Source organism: Notolabrus celidotus, chromosome 13, assembly GCF_009762535.1.
Source record: "Notolabrus celidotus isolate fNotCel1 chromosome 13, fNotCel1.pri, whole genome shotgun sequence".
Classification (NCBI taxonomy): Eukaryota; Metazoa; Chordata; class Actinopteri; order Labriformes; family Labridae; genus Notolabrus; species Notolabrus celidotus.
In genome coordinates, this window is record NC_048284.1 from 12,896,602 (window position 1) to 12,912,125 (window position 15,524).

The following is a 15,524-nucleotide window of genomic DNA, read 5'->3' on the forward strand; positions in this document are numbered from 1 at the left end:
TGCTAGAGAAAATTCAAATTAATTAAGGAAGTTAATGAAACAGATATATCTTCAACAGAATACAAACTACTCCTTTCAGCTCCTGGTGTGGTAGGTTAAAAAATCAGGAACATACTGAGATGCTTTTACTTTAATCTCAACCTATATATCTTCAATATGGCGGGCATATTTAATGGAAATGTTGGATTCTTACTTCCCTACATTTGACAGAAACTGCTGAATACAAAGTGGAAGCAGCTCCTGCCTGCCAAATAAGTAAGGCTCAATCACAAAACAATAGGTTAAGTATTTCTAGCTTTCAATCACATGAAATTCATTCTTTTTTCTGGTTTTAGTATTATAAAACATTTTCATATTGTGGCCATTTTCTTTGACATCATGCAGGAAGTTGAAGGAAGTTAAGCAATGTTATACTGCCGTAATGCCATGATTCAGGTTGCAAGTTGTTCAGTGATCCTCAATAGTCATAAACAGACCCAATTCCAAATTTAACAATAGCTATCATAGCATCAACTTCTCCCTTGGGTCCAAAATGGGCAAATTTCACAATATTAGGAGCTTAATATCCTTTCATCACTCTTAGCTGCTGCAGGGTCAGCTTGTTACAGTGCAAACTAGGTAGGCTAAGTTAATGAGCAAGGTTGCTGAAAATCTAAATGCTAGGAAAGGTAATATTTCAGTTTGATCTGAGCTAATACCTTTCTAAACCATCACAGGGTATAGTTAGCTAAAAGTGGTTGAATGAATGTAAAATGAAAGATGTTGCGCTACCTTAGAATGGACCAGCTCACATAGACTGAAGAGATGTGTCACTCACCATTCAGTGTCTCTTTTCCAGCCCTTATTCAGCTAGGTGTACATTCCTAGCTAATGTGATCTTGGTGGTAATTTAGAACTTTCCAACCGCATAACCCTATGAACAAGAAAATGTTAGCTGTTGTCACATATGACCCATTCTGCACAACGTAGGTTAAACAGTCGTCTCACTGTAGGCTTTTGTCTGGTTGGGATGTTTGTTACATGTAATGTCCTGGGCCCGTATGCACGTCCAACCATTACACAAACGGGACCATTAGTCTTACCGTACCATTATAGAACGGCCCATTTGGCCGTAGCGTTAGCTGTATGTACGACTGCAGATAATTGGCCAATTAACTAATTGGGCCATGAAAGCGAGACTGGTGCAAAACGTCATATGTCTAGGGAACCTCCTGGAAACCCCTATCCAACAAATTTGAATTGCGCATGCCTACTACCCATAGACAACAATAAACATGGCGAGCCGTACCGGTGTGTCTGAGAGAAGATCAAGAAAAAACAATTTTCAGCGGAAGAAACAGACATTTTCTTACAAGAATATAGAATGGATGAACAAACAGCTGTTATCAGCAAGTCAATCGTCAAAGATGACAAACAAGGAGAAAGGGAAAGTTTGGCTTAAGATCTTGAACCGGATAAATGCAGGTCGTGTTTCTGAGCGCACAGTAGAAGACCTAAAAAATAAAATAATGTCTTTGCATATTTTGTCTTAAACGGTAGCACATAAGCACGATGTCCTCCAGCCTCTAAACAGCCTAACAGGTGCAGCAATCCTGCCGTTAGCACCTGTAATGGTGGGGTCTACCGCCATTAAATGTAATGCTTTGTTGGGGTGTTAACCTGGCTCATGCATACCGCTAATCGATTCTTTTTCACCATTAGTACAAACAGCCCATTTTCATCACTAATGGCTGGACATGCATATGGGCCCTGTTCTATAACACTGTCAAGCTGCTATGTTAGCTAAGAAGTGCCTGAATGCTAGCATTTGCCGTGGCGTGACAGGAACTAAGAGGTAATGTGTTGTTTTACCTTATGGCCCAGCTTAGAAAACATAGATAAAAGAGCTGTTTCTGCTTTTCTGGTCCTGCTCAGGTGGGAAGTGTTCAGAGGAAATGTTGATAGTATATTACAGAAATGTGGTCCAAGTAAGTGTCCCATTTTCTTTAAAGGGGAAAGAGTTTATTAAATTGCCATTTAAGTTCTTAAACATCGACCCTGTTCTAAGCCAACCAGTTGTTGCTAATAACAATAAAACTAACACAGATTTCACTGGTTAGTTGCACTTCTGTTCACTAATCCTACGTATAACCAATTATTTTATTCAGTATATTAACTTTCTAAATATTATCTGTACTAATTAAAAGCCAGAGTTTTCTTGCAAATATGAAAAAGCACAATCAAATGAACATTTGAAGTTTAAATTGTAAGTTATACTTGTACAATTTTGACAGAGCTCAATCTGCAGCGTTAGTTCTTTCAATATCAGAGTACATTTCTTGCTGGCAATCACTCATTAATACCTGTATGTCAGAACCTAAGAGCTTAATTCATTACTGACAATGAGACAAAGAGCAAACAGAAGAAAGAGAGACAAGCTATAATGGGAGTAAATGAAGTGTGTGTTTTACATTACGACGAAAGACTTACAGAGTGATTTTACCTTTGAAAAGTTGTGTAATTCTCTTAATTAGACAGGTTGACATTTCCTGGACTGTGACTGGCAGACAGATTAAAAGTTTTTCCATTAACTACCTGAACTTTTATTTTAACACTGGCAGAGAGCAATTAGGAAACTCTTGACTCCCCTATCCTCCCCTTCCTCTTTTTAAAGTAACTCTTCCCATTCAGCCTCCAGGGAAAACAGCGCATGTGATTAAATCTCTGCCCTGCCAATTAATTCATGGCTTCATAAATATACAAATGTGCTATCAAACTGGAACTGGATCATCCGGGGGAGTCGGGGGAGCTCTCAGCCTACTTGCTGTTGTATACTGCTCTGTAAATTATCCAGCTGTTGGCATGCTGTGCTTCTCTAAACAATGCTACACATCATCACGTCTCAGTAAATCTTCAAAATACACACAGATCATTAATAAGCAGAAGGCATTAAAGGAACAGCATGTGGCTGATTTTACTTGCAGAGATAAATATTATATTAAATGATTCATTAGATGGATTTGGAAAGTTGAGGATAGAGGAGAAATTAAATTTGCATCATAGTGTCAGGATACTCTCTTGTTCCTCTCATGAATTATGTCCCTGTTTGTTGAAGTCCATATGATGCATTCACAGGTCATACGTTGGATGTCTTATGGTATTATCAACTAAGGTCATGTTTATTTACCAGAGGTTTTTGAATTATTCATTAGATCAGTGTTTGGAGTTACAAAGATAGCCCTCACTAGAAGAACACCAGCTATTCAAACGCTTTGAAACAACCCGTGTTTACGTCTTCTGGACAACCAACTCAGACATTCAACTTCTTTGGATATTAAGAAAAAAGTGTTGGCAGACTGTTGATGTAATATCATCTGCTTTTGGTATTTTTCCCCATCAATCTTTACTGCCTAGTTTTTTATATTTGTGATGTCATGGAAATCTGCTCTTCCTGTCTGGATATCATTTGACAATTTTCCTCTTCACCTAGGATGTTACACAAGTGTTGGGCGGTTAAAGGGTGTGAGCCGTTGATCAGGGTTAACAACACTGCACCTGTCCTTCAGTACCATACAACCCCTTTTTTTATACTGGCTGCAAAACTTTTTTCCCTTATGTTTTTCCTCATACTCATTCCAGTTTATGTAAGATGAGATAAGATATTTCAGTTGTTACAGAAACCCAGACATAAGTACAATCAAGAAGAAGTTTCAATAAGTAAAATAAAATAAGTAAAAATAAAAAAAGATAAATAAAGATAGAATACAATTTAGATATATACAATGTTACAAATGGAATTTAGATTAAATAGCAGTAATTACAGGCAGTATTAAAAATGATTCTGTAGTGACAGGTTGACATGGTGTGCTTATGGTTGGTAATAACAGATTAAGCAATAAATAAAAATATATATGTAATATGATTGGAGTTGTAGTTAATGTAATATAACATAATATAACATGGCAAAGATATGGGGGGGGGGGTCAGTGGTCAGCATGGTGCAGTCTGTGGCCTCCGTTACTGTTTAACAGTCTGATGGCGGTGGGCACAAAGGAGCGCCTGAAGTGTTCAGTCTTGCACCGTACCATCACATTTAATGATACATCCTTGCTTCTTCCTTCTGTTTATTTTAAACATCTCCTGCTTGTGTTTCATTGAAACACTTTGTTGGTTTCATATTAATTAACCACAGTTACAGCTTCTGTGAGGAACTTTTAGTGTTGATTTTGGCGCCCTCATTCGAAAAGCGGTCCTGCACTCACATTGCTACTGGCCCAACCAGGTCTGAGCACAGTTTATGTGCTCTCACGTTGTCTTGCATGGCTTTACGTCATCATATAGTGTCCTGAGTTTTCAAGATGTATGGTTTCAGAGTCGTCACAATAGACAACAATACAGAGAGCATGACGCATTGTTTAAAATTGCATACCCATGCTATGTGCTCGTGCATGAGCAACTGTCCACTGCCAAACTCCAACTCTTCCAACCATGCCAGAGCCAACGAAGTGTACCATACCTAAGCCCTCTCACCAGGCAAGCAAACTGGACTTTAGGGGTGAAACATGCTCTGGCATGTTAGGGGTTGTCTTGGGTTGGTGCGCTCCCCTAATTTCTTGGTCTCATACCTACCCCCCACCAGTGGTTTCAGACCTTAAAAATATATGTAGAAACAGTCACTCTTCTTGTTTATGGTCTTGGTTGCTTTTTTAGGTCAAAAGGAGACATCAGTATTGATTTCAGGCTGTTTCATAACCAGCCAAAAAAAACTCCTCACAGGAGCTTTAGGTCTTGTATTTGTTGTCCGCAGTCTTAAGTGTTGAGTGTTTTGACTTGGTTCAGACTTATCAGTTCTGAAAATTTAAACTAAATTCAAGAATTCTTTTAAACTGTACTCATATAAGGCCCTGTATTGTTTTAGCATTCCTTATCTGTCCTCAGTGCCACAGCCGCAGAGCTAATAACATACCTGAATAGCATTGACTCCTTAATCTGCTTAAACAGGTGTTCCTCTGGTAGATCTGACTCAGGTTATATAATAATGGACCTCTCTATATGCAGCGTGAATCAGGGAACATTTAGGTGACATTAAATCAGATTGTGTCCCATTAGGCGTCCCTCTGATGGCCCCAGAGTTTTGATGAGCTGTTTGGAGTTGTGCCAAACAGCGCTGCGATCCAGAGAGAGGAGAGCGACAAGAGAGGATGTCATTTCACTTCATCACAAACTCCACAGTGAAAAACAGTCGAGCGTGTCTTCAATGCCTTGTGCATTATTCATTCAGAGTGTTGAAAAGCACTCCCCCCCTCTCTCTATTTATCTAAAAGCCCATCTGTTTTTCACTCTTCTTCAGGAATAAATATGATAAACACTGAGATGCTCTAAACAGGCTGGATTAAATACTGCTATACAAAACAATTGTAACTGTAATCTATAAGGATACGTGTTTGTGTTTTTCTGTCTGTGCTTAGCAAATGCTCTGGAACAGAGAGGGAGGGACAGAGACAGTATTCACTTGGAGTGAATGAAAGAAATGTGACCAGGACTAATGAAGTTCACGTGTTTCTGAGTCTAAACTGAACAAGATGAGGGGAAAGGAGGACTCTGTTGAATTGTTCTCTTTACATATACAGCAAAAAGACAGAAACAGGCGATAGCAATACCCAAAGAATAAGGCATAGACTTTGCTGCTGTAATTTTGTCCTCTTACCATTTCCCAACATAGGTCCTGTGTCTGACAGTGTTTACTGCATACAGTATTGGTATCATAGTGTAAAGCGTAAGGATCTTAGCTTGTATCTCTGCACACCATATTCAACATCAAGCACATATTTGTCATTGTACAGCATAACCTCTTTCACAGAAGGACCACAAATCTGAACACTGGTATCAGATTTCTTATGTTTTTTTTACCTTTGTTTAATCAAGCTGGTTATAACGTCACATTACCATGGATGCCAGAGCCATCAGCTGCTCAGCACCCAGACTCTGGAACTCCCCCCCCCCCACACAAAACACAGTCGGACTCCATAACATTATTCAAATCCCAACTCAAAACTCATTTGTTCAAACTGGCATATTCACTCTAACTGGACTCTGTGCACTTCACTAATAGACTGTATAAAATATGGACGTAGGATCCGTGACGTCACCCATTTGTTTCTGAAGCGCTGTTTTGAGGCCAATCGGCGGCGGGAGCCATATTGCTGCTGTCGAGCGATTGTGACGTAAAAAGGCGGGCTTTGAGCCTCCTAGCCAACAGCTACAGTGTTCACGCCTGTCAATCAAGTCAGCTGTGCCTCTCATTGGAAGACTCGTAATCTCAATATCTTTGAAATTGCCGTGTTAGAATAAAATTCACCCCCTCACAGTGTGTGCCGATCATAGACTGTAAAAAATATGGATGTAGTATCCGTGACGTCACCCATCTGTTCCTGAGAGCTGCTTTGAAGCAAATCGACGGCAGCAGCCATATTGGTAATGCGGAACTCAACTAGGCAGAGTGTGACGTAGTGTGAGTCTCTTAGCCAATGGCTGTGTGTTCCCGACCGGGAGTCACGTCAGTCATGTCCTTATTTGGGCAAAACTCATAATCTTAATATCTTCTTAACCGTCACGTTAGAAAAAAATTCACCCCCCGTACAGTGTGTGCCATTAGAGAGATTAGCGTTGTAGGGCCAAGACGTTTTTTGAACCAGGCTGTAAACTTGTTTATTAATGCTGCAAAGATCGTCTTTTTCCCATTCATATCTATGTGGTTTCCGGTGTTTCTGCAGCCAGCCTCAAGCGGATTTTCGATGTATTGCAGTTTATATCACTTCCGCATTGGCTTCATCGTTTGAGACCGGAGTTTGCCGCTTGGTGCCGATCGAGAAATGAGTTATCCAGACTAAACTCATCTTTTGTACCAGGCTGTAAACATGTTTATTTCTGCTGTAAAGATCGGCTTTTTTGAATTGTTGTGTATGTGGTTTCCGGTACTTCCAGAGCCAGCCTCAAGCGGATCCTCGATGAACTGCAGTTTTTAACACTTCCGCATTGGACTCATATTGTTAGACCGGAGGTTGCCGCTTGGACATGACAAAACATGACACGATGCGATACAGTGCGATACGTTGCAGTGGGAAACGATATGAGACGATACTGTTTAATACGATACAATACAGTACCATACTATACGATACATTGTGCATAATAACAATATCATCATAGTACTGTAAGACAATCATAAAATGATACATCATAATATCAAGAACACAAAAAGGGGAAATACATGTCCAAACAAGCAGCCTGTTGGTTTTAGACGTACTATAACTGCTATGAAAGAGAAAACTGGATCAAAAAGACAGCTGTCAGGGTCAGCTCTGGATTATATGGTCTCTATTTTGAGGATAATTTCCACCACTTGTGGAATTCATGCGTCTTTTATTACTTGAGATGGGTATAATAGCTCAGTTGAAATAGATTTAAAGTTTCCCCTTTGTATGTTCCCACAAATTTTGTTGAATGTCTGCTGCTTCTTGACTGACAGTGATTGTGAACGTAAAAGGCAGAAACTTTGACCGCACACATACACTGAATAACACACACAAGTCCTCATCCATCACCCGGAACATCCCATGTGTGCAAGGTAATTGGTTCCTTGGTGAGAGGCACCTTAATTGGCGTGTAGCTGTCAATAGCTCAGGTATTCCAAAGCTGTAGCCTGGAACAGAGATTAAGGATAGAAAGGCAGCGAGTTAAATAAAGCTGTGATCCCTCACTGGCTTAGATTTAAGTGAAAAGGCAGGGTCCAGAGAGATGCTGCTTTTCTGCTAATTTGTTTTTCAGTGTCCCCTTTACTAATGTTTCTATATCTCATACAGCCCACAGGCCAGCTGGATGTCTAAATTTGATAGCTCGGTAGGGCAGAAAACCTTGCACAGAGGGTTAAACAAGCAAACAAACAAGTAAGCTGAGGGGATTTGTAAAGCCTACAATTACAGTTGAGGCACTGCTGTTGAGATTTCTGTCCTCCCCAATTGAGGGTGGCTGCAGTGGAATTGAGATAAGCCTCCAACCAGAGCTGCCACGCTAATTTAACATCGTACAAGAATAGAGGCTCTAGTGTACCCACTTTTGGAGCTCATGTAAAATCAAATATAGCATGAAGTCTGGGCCGTTGCACCCATGTTGCTTTGACATTCAATAGCTGCTGTTTGATAGGAACTAGCACAATTCAATGTGTGATACATGTTACTCTGTTGCTGCTACTCAGGGGCGTGTCCAGAACTTTTTGACTGGGGTGGCCCAACTGAGGCTCTCACATAAGGAGGGGTGGCCAGTGCATTTACAAATAAATAACACTTACCCTTTCTGTCTTCACAACCTACTTTCATCAATGTATCTAACAGTTGTTATATTCCTTTTGACTTAAAAAAAAAAAAACATGACAGAGAGGCATAAACCGTCTAAGCTTAATTCTTTAAGGACTTACGAAAGATGTTTTTTCAAAGTCACATTTGAGGACACTAATAAAGAAATCTACTGCCAGCCTTTTAACTCATCCCAAATTATAGATTGTAACAGAAAGCCCACCTCTGACAAGGCAAACAGCCAATCATAGTTTAGGATTTTGGGGTGGCCAATTGGATTTCAAGGGGTACCAGTGCCACCCTTGGCCACCCCTCTGGACACGCCACTGCTGCTACTCCAAACGTAGCGACTCAATATTAACCTATTGTGAGTGAACACTTGGCAAATGTGAAGGAAAAACCTTATGTTAAAAGGCAGAAACCTTCAGCAGGACCAAACAAATAGGTAGACAGGCATCAGCCAAAAACTGGATGGGCAGAGAAAACGCTATAAAGGGAAACACATTTACAGGGACATAGATAGAGATGGATATCCATAGTTGCTAGTTGCATAGTTTGTATGTTTTTTGGGGGAAAAAAAGTTAATAACTCGCTGGTTTAGCTTAGTCAGTAGAGCACACATCCAAGATAAGTAGCTAAAGATCAATACCTTGGTTCAAACTGGACAGATAATTAACACTTGCATTTAAATCAGCATGATAAGAACAAACTGTCATAACAGAAAGCATAGAAGAAATAATTAGTTGCGTGCCATTTTTGTATTTAACTATAACACTTGCCATCATTATCGCAACAACACAAGGGTCTTATGGATGTGGTCCCAGGCCTACAAGCCTGCAGACACATTGTATTTACCGATACTGCAGCCAGTCACTAAGGGGGAGCGCTTCATGTTTTGGCTTCACTTTCTGTGAGTGGTTGTGACATGCATCTTCTTATACAGTGTCTTTAGCATGTTCTTACACCTGAAACAATCAGCCTGTTTGGACCGTCTTGACTTGGATGTGTGACCAGGCAAACACTGGTACAAGATGTTGTGTATTTCTGTAAAAAGATAAGCCTGAACAAGCACTGTATGTAAAATGAATGGCTCAACAAGGAACTTATTGTTGTGGGGAGAATATTGTACCTTTGGTTGAGAACTGCTCAAAGTGATGAGATTAGAAGCTGGAGTCTCTGGGTTTTTGAAGGCATCGCTGCATATGCATACCATGGCCAAGAGTTCCTCTGCATGAATGATGGTTGCGATGGTTTGTTACACGCACGTTGCAGACGTTCACTCATGCCACCTCTCCAGCCCCGTTAGTCATTTTCTTCCTGCATGCCACTGGTTGCTGCAGTGGCTGTTTCATAATCCTCATGCCCTCCTTGTGGTGGTTTTATTTAAGTTTCCTTCTTCTTCCATGTCTTCTGCAGTGATGGCTGGGCAGACCGATACGAGGTGGTGGAAGGTTATGAGCAGGAAGCAGAGGGAGGAATCACCATGAAGCTGCAGTCAGAGGTGGTCAAGACTTTCGATGACTACTACCTGAAGCTCCGTCTGGACACCAACACCAGGAACCCTTGGTTCGCAGAGTTCTGGCAGTACCGCTTCCAGTGCCGCCTACCAGGCCACCCACAGGAGAACAAGAACTACAAGAAAGTCTGCGCTGGTGGGTACTCAGGAGAATTTTGTGTGTTTGTATTGAAGAAATGGGCGATTTTTGAAACCAAGTGATAGGAGCAGTGTTTTCTTTTTGTGTATTCCTCTCATGCTTTCCATGGTCTTTTAAATTGTCAGTAAGAGTTGTGAGTTAAATTTGACCTAGGGTAGCTTTTCAGAATTTTTCGATAGGACAGCTGAAGAGAGACAGGAAATGTGGGGAGTAGAGAGTGGGGGATGACATGCAGTGAATGGCCGAAGCTGGAATCAAACCTGCGACCTCTGCAACAAGGGCAATAGCCTCTGTATATGGGGGGCTCGCTTAGGCTGCTAGTCCAATGGCCCCCCCAGCTTTTCAGAACTCATGAATAATAATAAATACTTTTTGTTTCTCCTTCTGTTTTCCTCTCCATTTGCCCACAAAAGGTGATCATGGTAAATTATGTTCTTGACTTATTAATAACATTCAAACCACTCTTCAAAATACTCAAAACAAAAAAATCCAAAAGCAATCAGATGAACAAAGAAATTAAAAGTGTATTAAAATAAATGACTGCGCATGCTTTTAATCAAATGATAAGTTAAATCAATTAGTGGATTGTGGTGACTGTTGCTTGGAACAGTTGAGTCATAGCTCTTTTTTTACTTTCTCTGCATCACATTTTTGCATATCTCTTTATTCCAAAGACCTTCAAGGTGGTAAGTGCATTTTCAAGCCACGATTATGCCTATGACGTATATCAGCTGCACCTGCACTCAGTAAGCATTTGACTCCTGTAAGACACAAGAGGAGTCTGACTGATGCTCTCTTTAACACAACACTCTATAATGGCTTCAAACTGCAACCTGGCCAAACAGCAGGATGTTTTGATGCTGACAGGCTCACGGTCACAGTGATGATTGCATCAGTCAAACTCTAATACAGCTGAGCACTGGCCTTGTTTATATTGTTTGAGGGATAAAAAGAAAATGGGCTCATACTTTTACACGAAAGCTGCACAAGGGAATTGCTCACCCTGCACAATGTTCACCCAAACACCTGAGGAAGATCACGCTGCATTGTGAAGAATCACACTTCCATGCGTGCATGTTGCCTTCAAAGACAATGAAATGTACATACTTTTAATGCACACTGTTTGAGGAGGTAAAGGGAAAGGTTGAAGTTGTTGAAGATCGAAGAAATATTTCATACAAGGATGCAAAACTTTTTTTTTTGATTCTCCAAAATGACGAGGTCTGACTGGTTGACATGTAAGCCTTAATATCTGCAGTCCTGGGATTGTCCCCAGACATCTGTTTCCCATTGAACTTCTGAACATCATGCAATGATTTCCTTGTATGCTAATATATTGTGTTCCAGAAGAAGGCGGTGTTTTGCAGCACACCATCTCTGGTTCAAATTTGATCATGCATCTTGGAAAACACCAAACTTTTCTTTTTATTGTAAAAAGCAAAACTTCACTTTGAAAACAGAAAAAAACTACAAAGTTTTCTTCAAATATACAATTATTTCTTCTTCTTCTTTCCCCTCTAACAGGAACTGAGGGTCTGCATGACAACTATGTTCAGGATAGTAAAATGGGCTTTGTCATCAATGCCATCTATGCCATGGCGCATGGACTCCATGATATGCACCAGGAGTTGTGCCCAGGACAGCCGGGGCTCTGCGAGGCCATGGATCCAATCGATGGCAGCAAGCTGCTGGACTACCTGCTGAAGACCTCCTTCAGAGGAGTCTCAGGAGAGGAGATTTATTTTGATGAAAATGGAGACACCCCAGGAAGGTAAGAAGATATGGAGACGGGTAAGAGTGTCAAAAAAAAGGGAAGAACATGAACAGAATTGGCACGTTAGGTGGTTTTAATGTTTAGATTTTCTCCCACCTAAAAGCGTCCTGCTCATTTGCACTCTTGCACATGCACACATGAGCACAGATCTTAAGAATGAAAGGATGTAATTAGTTTGGACTGGAACAGATTCAGAGGATTGCCCGCTGTGGCAGCCATTTTCATTTCTCCTCAGTACAACAGACAGCGTTTGACAGTGAGAAAACACAGCCGTGTCATTCCTCCATCACCTAGAGGTCAGGTGAAGCAAAGCCTGGATCAGCACAGCAGTGAGGACACTGTGCACTGACATGAGCTCTTGATGTCACACTAACAGGGTTGTAAGCTGTTAAAGTGACTTTGGATAAGAGCAAAGATTTACAAAGCTGTTGAGTTTTAATAATTAAAATACCTGTCACTCTCTCCTTCTTTATCTCCCTCGTCCGTGGTCTCTCTCTCCGTGTTTAAGTCTTATTTTTAATCTGTCTTACTTGATAAACTTGTTAATGCTGATTACGGTTGCCTGTTGCTTTCCGTTTGTCCATCCAGGTATGACATCATGAATCTCCAGAATGTGGGTGACGGTCGCTATGATTACATAAACGTGGGCTCCTGGCATGAAAGCATCCTTAACATCGATGACTACAAGCTGTGGATGAACAGCAGCGACATGGTGCGCTCAGTGTGCAGTGAGCCGTGCTCTAAAGGACAGATCAAGGTATGGATTCAAATCCTCCTCAGAGCTAACTCTGCAGCATTAACCCAACTCTGTCACTGTGAATAATGCAGAAAAACCCCCTGAGAATCAATAGTTACTAACAGTTAAGAATTTGCTTTGAGACTAGGGGAAAGATCCAAAACTATCTTGAAGTGTCAGTTTAACACTCTTGCAACGTTTATGTAAGCAAATACCAGCGGATCTAATCTAACACTGACTCTGCTCTGAGGATCTCATTTTTATTGCAAAAAGTTTCTTCACGCACTCACAATGGTTTCACAAAGTACTTCAATTTCAAGAGCGCCAACAACACGAGTGAGAGATTTGATCTGTAAGTAAAACTTCTCCTTATGACAAGGCAGTGTTCAAAACAACATACTATCACACTGAGTATATCATCACAATCAGCGTTGAGTAAATAAATGAACAAACTTCACAATAGCAGAGCCAGCAGCAAGGGTACAAAATGTAGGTACTTCAATACTTTTTATAGGTGGTTAAAAACATACATTTAAATAACAACACATAAGTAACACATTTGTGTATATTGTTGTCATTCTACACTAAGCCAGAGTGGTGCGCTAGCTAAGTCATCATAGTATGGACCGGAAAAATGTAACTGATGAAGTCATATGACACAGTGGCCACAGTTACATGATGTTCTTTAATTCACAATTAAATAATTCACAATTAAAGTATTCCCCTTCGCGTTTACATAGAAATAGTAATTCCAAATTGAGGTTTACATGGAAAACAGGTTTAATCGTCTTTATTCAATTACGCTTAAGGTCTGGGGGTTGGGAAGGGTTCTGATTGGACAGGGGCGGGCGTGATGTATTTACGTCTAACGGAAGAAAACAGACTCCAGTTCCTGCTTCTTTTATTTTCGGTTACAACATGGAAGACCACACAAGTGACAAGTCCCTCAATTAACTTGGACACTACAGCTTTAAAAAGGTCCACATTTTTATGCTTCCGTCCATCAACTCTTTTCATGATATTCATTTCTTCTAAGGCTCCTATTGAATAGATAGTCTCGGCTCAAGTCCAATGCTTGCTTCGGGCGGCAATCCTGGAATATGTGCCCGCCAGCGCGGAATATGTGCGTCATCACGACAGGACAAGGGAACGAGCATGAGCAGAACGACCAGAATTAATTTAAAGCGGAATGAACGTATACATGATCGAGGAATTATTCAATTCGGATTTAAAATCAGAATAAACCAGCCACTTACTTCAGATTAAAGTTTAATTCGGAATGGTAATTTTCATTCGGAATTAGGTGTTTACAAGGTCATTTTTAATCTTTTTAAAGAGGATTTCATTTTTATTCTGAATTAAAGAGGAATTAAAAGTTTCATGTAAACGTAGCCAGTGTGTTAGTATCTTCATCCCAGCATACTAACCGTCAAGTGAACAGGCACTGTGCACTACATAATGTAGAGTATGTAGTATGCCAGTATGTGGTATCAGACACCCTAGGAGTTTAGAGTCATGCAAGATCTGATTTTGAACCTGGGGTGGCCAATCAGATTTCAAAGAGGGCAGTGCCACCCCTGGTCATCCCTGCGGTGACGCCCCTGCTACCAAATAGCCCTTGGCACTGTGTTTTCTTGGTAGGGTGACATTTTTTGGGTAAAACATCACATGTTACTTTAAGTCGAGGTGCTGGCGAGCATAGAGTGAGGCTTGCTGCTGGAGTTAGCTGCAGTTAGTGTATATATAAGTGTATTTCTCTAAAATGTGGTTTTGCCTCTTAGAAAATATGGCATCAATCATAATAATGAAAAGAACACAAATGAATGAAAACTTGACGACAATCAGTCTAACAGCTGTCAAGAGTCGTTCATTTTTAGCTATTTCTGTCTGGGACAAGGTGATAGAAGGTCTGACCATCCAACATCGCCATCATTAGCGTGGTTAAAAATAAGCACAGAGAGTGCAGTCACTTAAGACAGAGATGGTATTTCCCCTGTGCTCCCAAATACTTCCTGTTCTTTACTGGTAACTGTGTCACTGCCTGGATGTGATGAAACATTCTTGGGAGGAATCTTGACACTTCCCATTTTTTCTCTTTAGTGACTGTCCTACATTTCGTAATCCAGCTTCATCAATTAAATATTATGTGAAAGGCATCAAGAAGGAGAAGATCACTTACAAAGCACACACTTTCTATATTTAATTTAACTTGATTGAAAAGGGTCATCATTAAAAGAAAACTTAAGAAGATGAGGCCAGTTCAGGTCATGAAATAATTATATGTATTTGATCAAATGCCCTGATTTGTTTCAAACTGGAGCCATTTGTTTGCAGTCGACTGTAGCTTTATTCTAAGTCGCCCTAAGGGAGGGTACATCCTCCTCTCTGGCGGCTTACGCTTCCCCCTCTTCTTCTTTGTTTCTTGCCCCACTTATCACCCTGCTTTCCATATCACAGTGCTGGTAAGAGCTTCACAGTGAGCTGAATGTTAAAGCAGCTTGCCTTGTTTCATAAACAGTGTGTCTGGAGCTCAAAGAAAAAAAAAACTGCACCATCATATCCTCGTCTTTGATATCCCTTATATCCTGATTACTTATTAAGTTTGCTATGTGTGTGATGTGCTCCTTGTCATGATTAATGGTGTTGATTAGTGTTGTGACTGCTCATAGTTGATGTGTGGCCTCTCTGTGTGCAGGTGATTAGGAAGGGTGAGGTGAGCTGCTGCTGGATCTGCACCACATGCAAGGACAATGAGATTGTCCAGGATGAGTTCACCTGCAAGGCGTGCGATCTGGGATGGTGGCCTGATGACGAACTGGCAGGTAGGAGGAACAGACCAACTGTCACTGCTTATAGCACCAGTTGCACCAACATTTTCTCCTTCCTGATACCCAGATTTGAGTATTGGCCAATAAATAGTAATGGCTGGCCTTAAGCCTATTTACATTTATATTCTTCAGCATTGCAATGGCGGAGCTCCTCCTTTACTGCTTTTCCTGTGACTTCAATGTGCCCTCAAAATACCTTTA

The 15,524-nt window shown here is 40.7% G+C and overlaps 1 protein-coding gene across 1 annotated transcript in view; it reads left to right on the forward strand.

Moving 5' to 3' along the window:
• Positions 1-15,524, forward strand: part of grm1a (glutamate receptor, metabotropic 1a) — a 52,358-nt gene that overhangs the window by 26,234 nt on the left and 10,600 nt on the right. The window contains exons 5-8 of the mRNA XM_034699332.1: positions 9,747-9,982; positions 11,510-11,756; positions 12,348-12,516; positions 15,191-15,317. Of these exons, the coding sequence (XP_034555223.1) occupies positions 9,747-9,982; positions 11,510-11,756; positions 12,348-12,516; positions 15,191-15,317 (779 nt within the window). The remainder of the gene's footprint in view (positions 1-9,746; positions 9,983-11,509; positions 11,757-12,347; positions 12,517-15,190; positions 15,318-15,524) is intronic.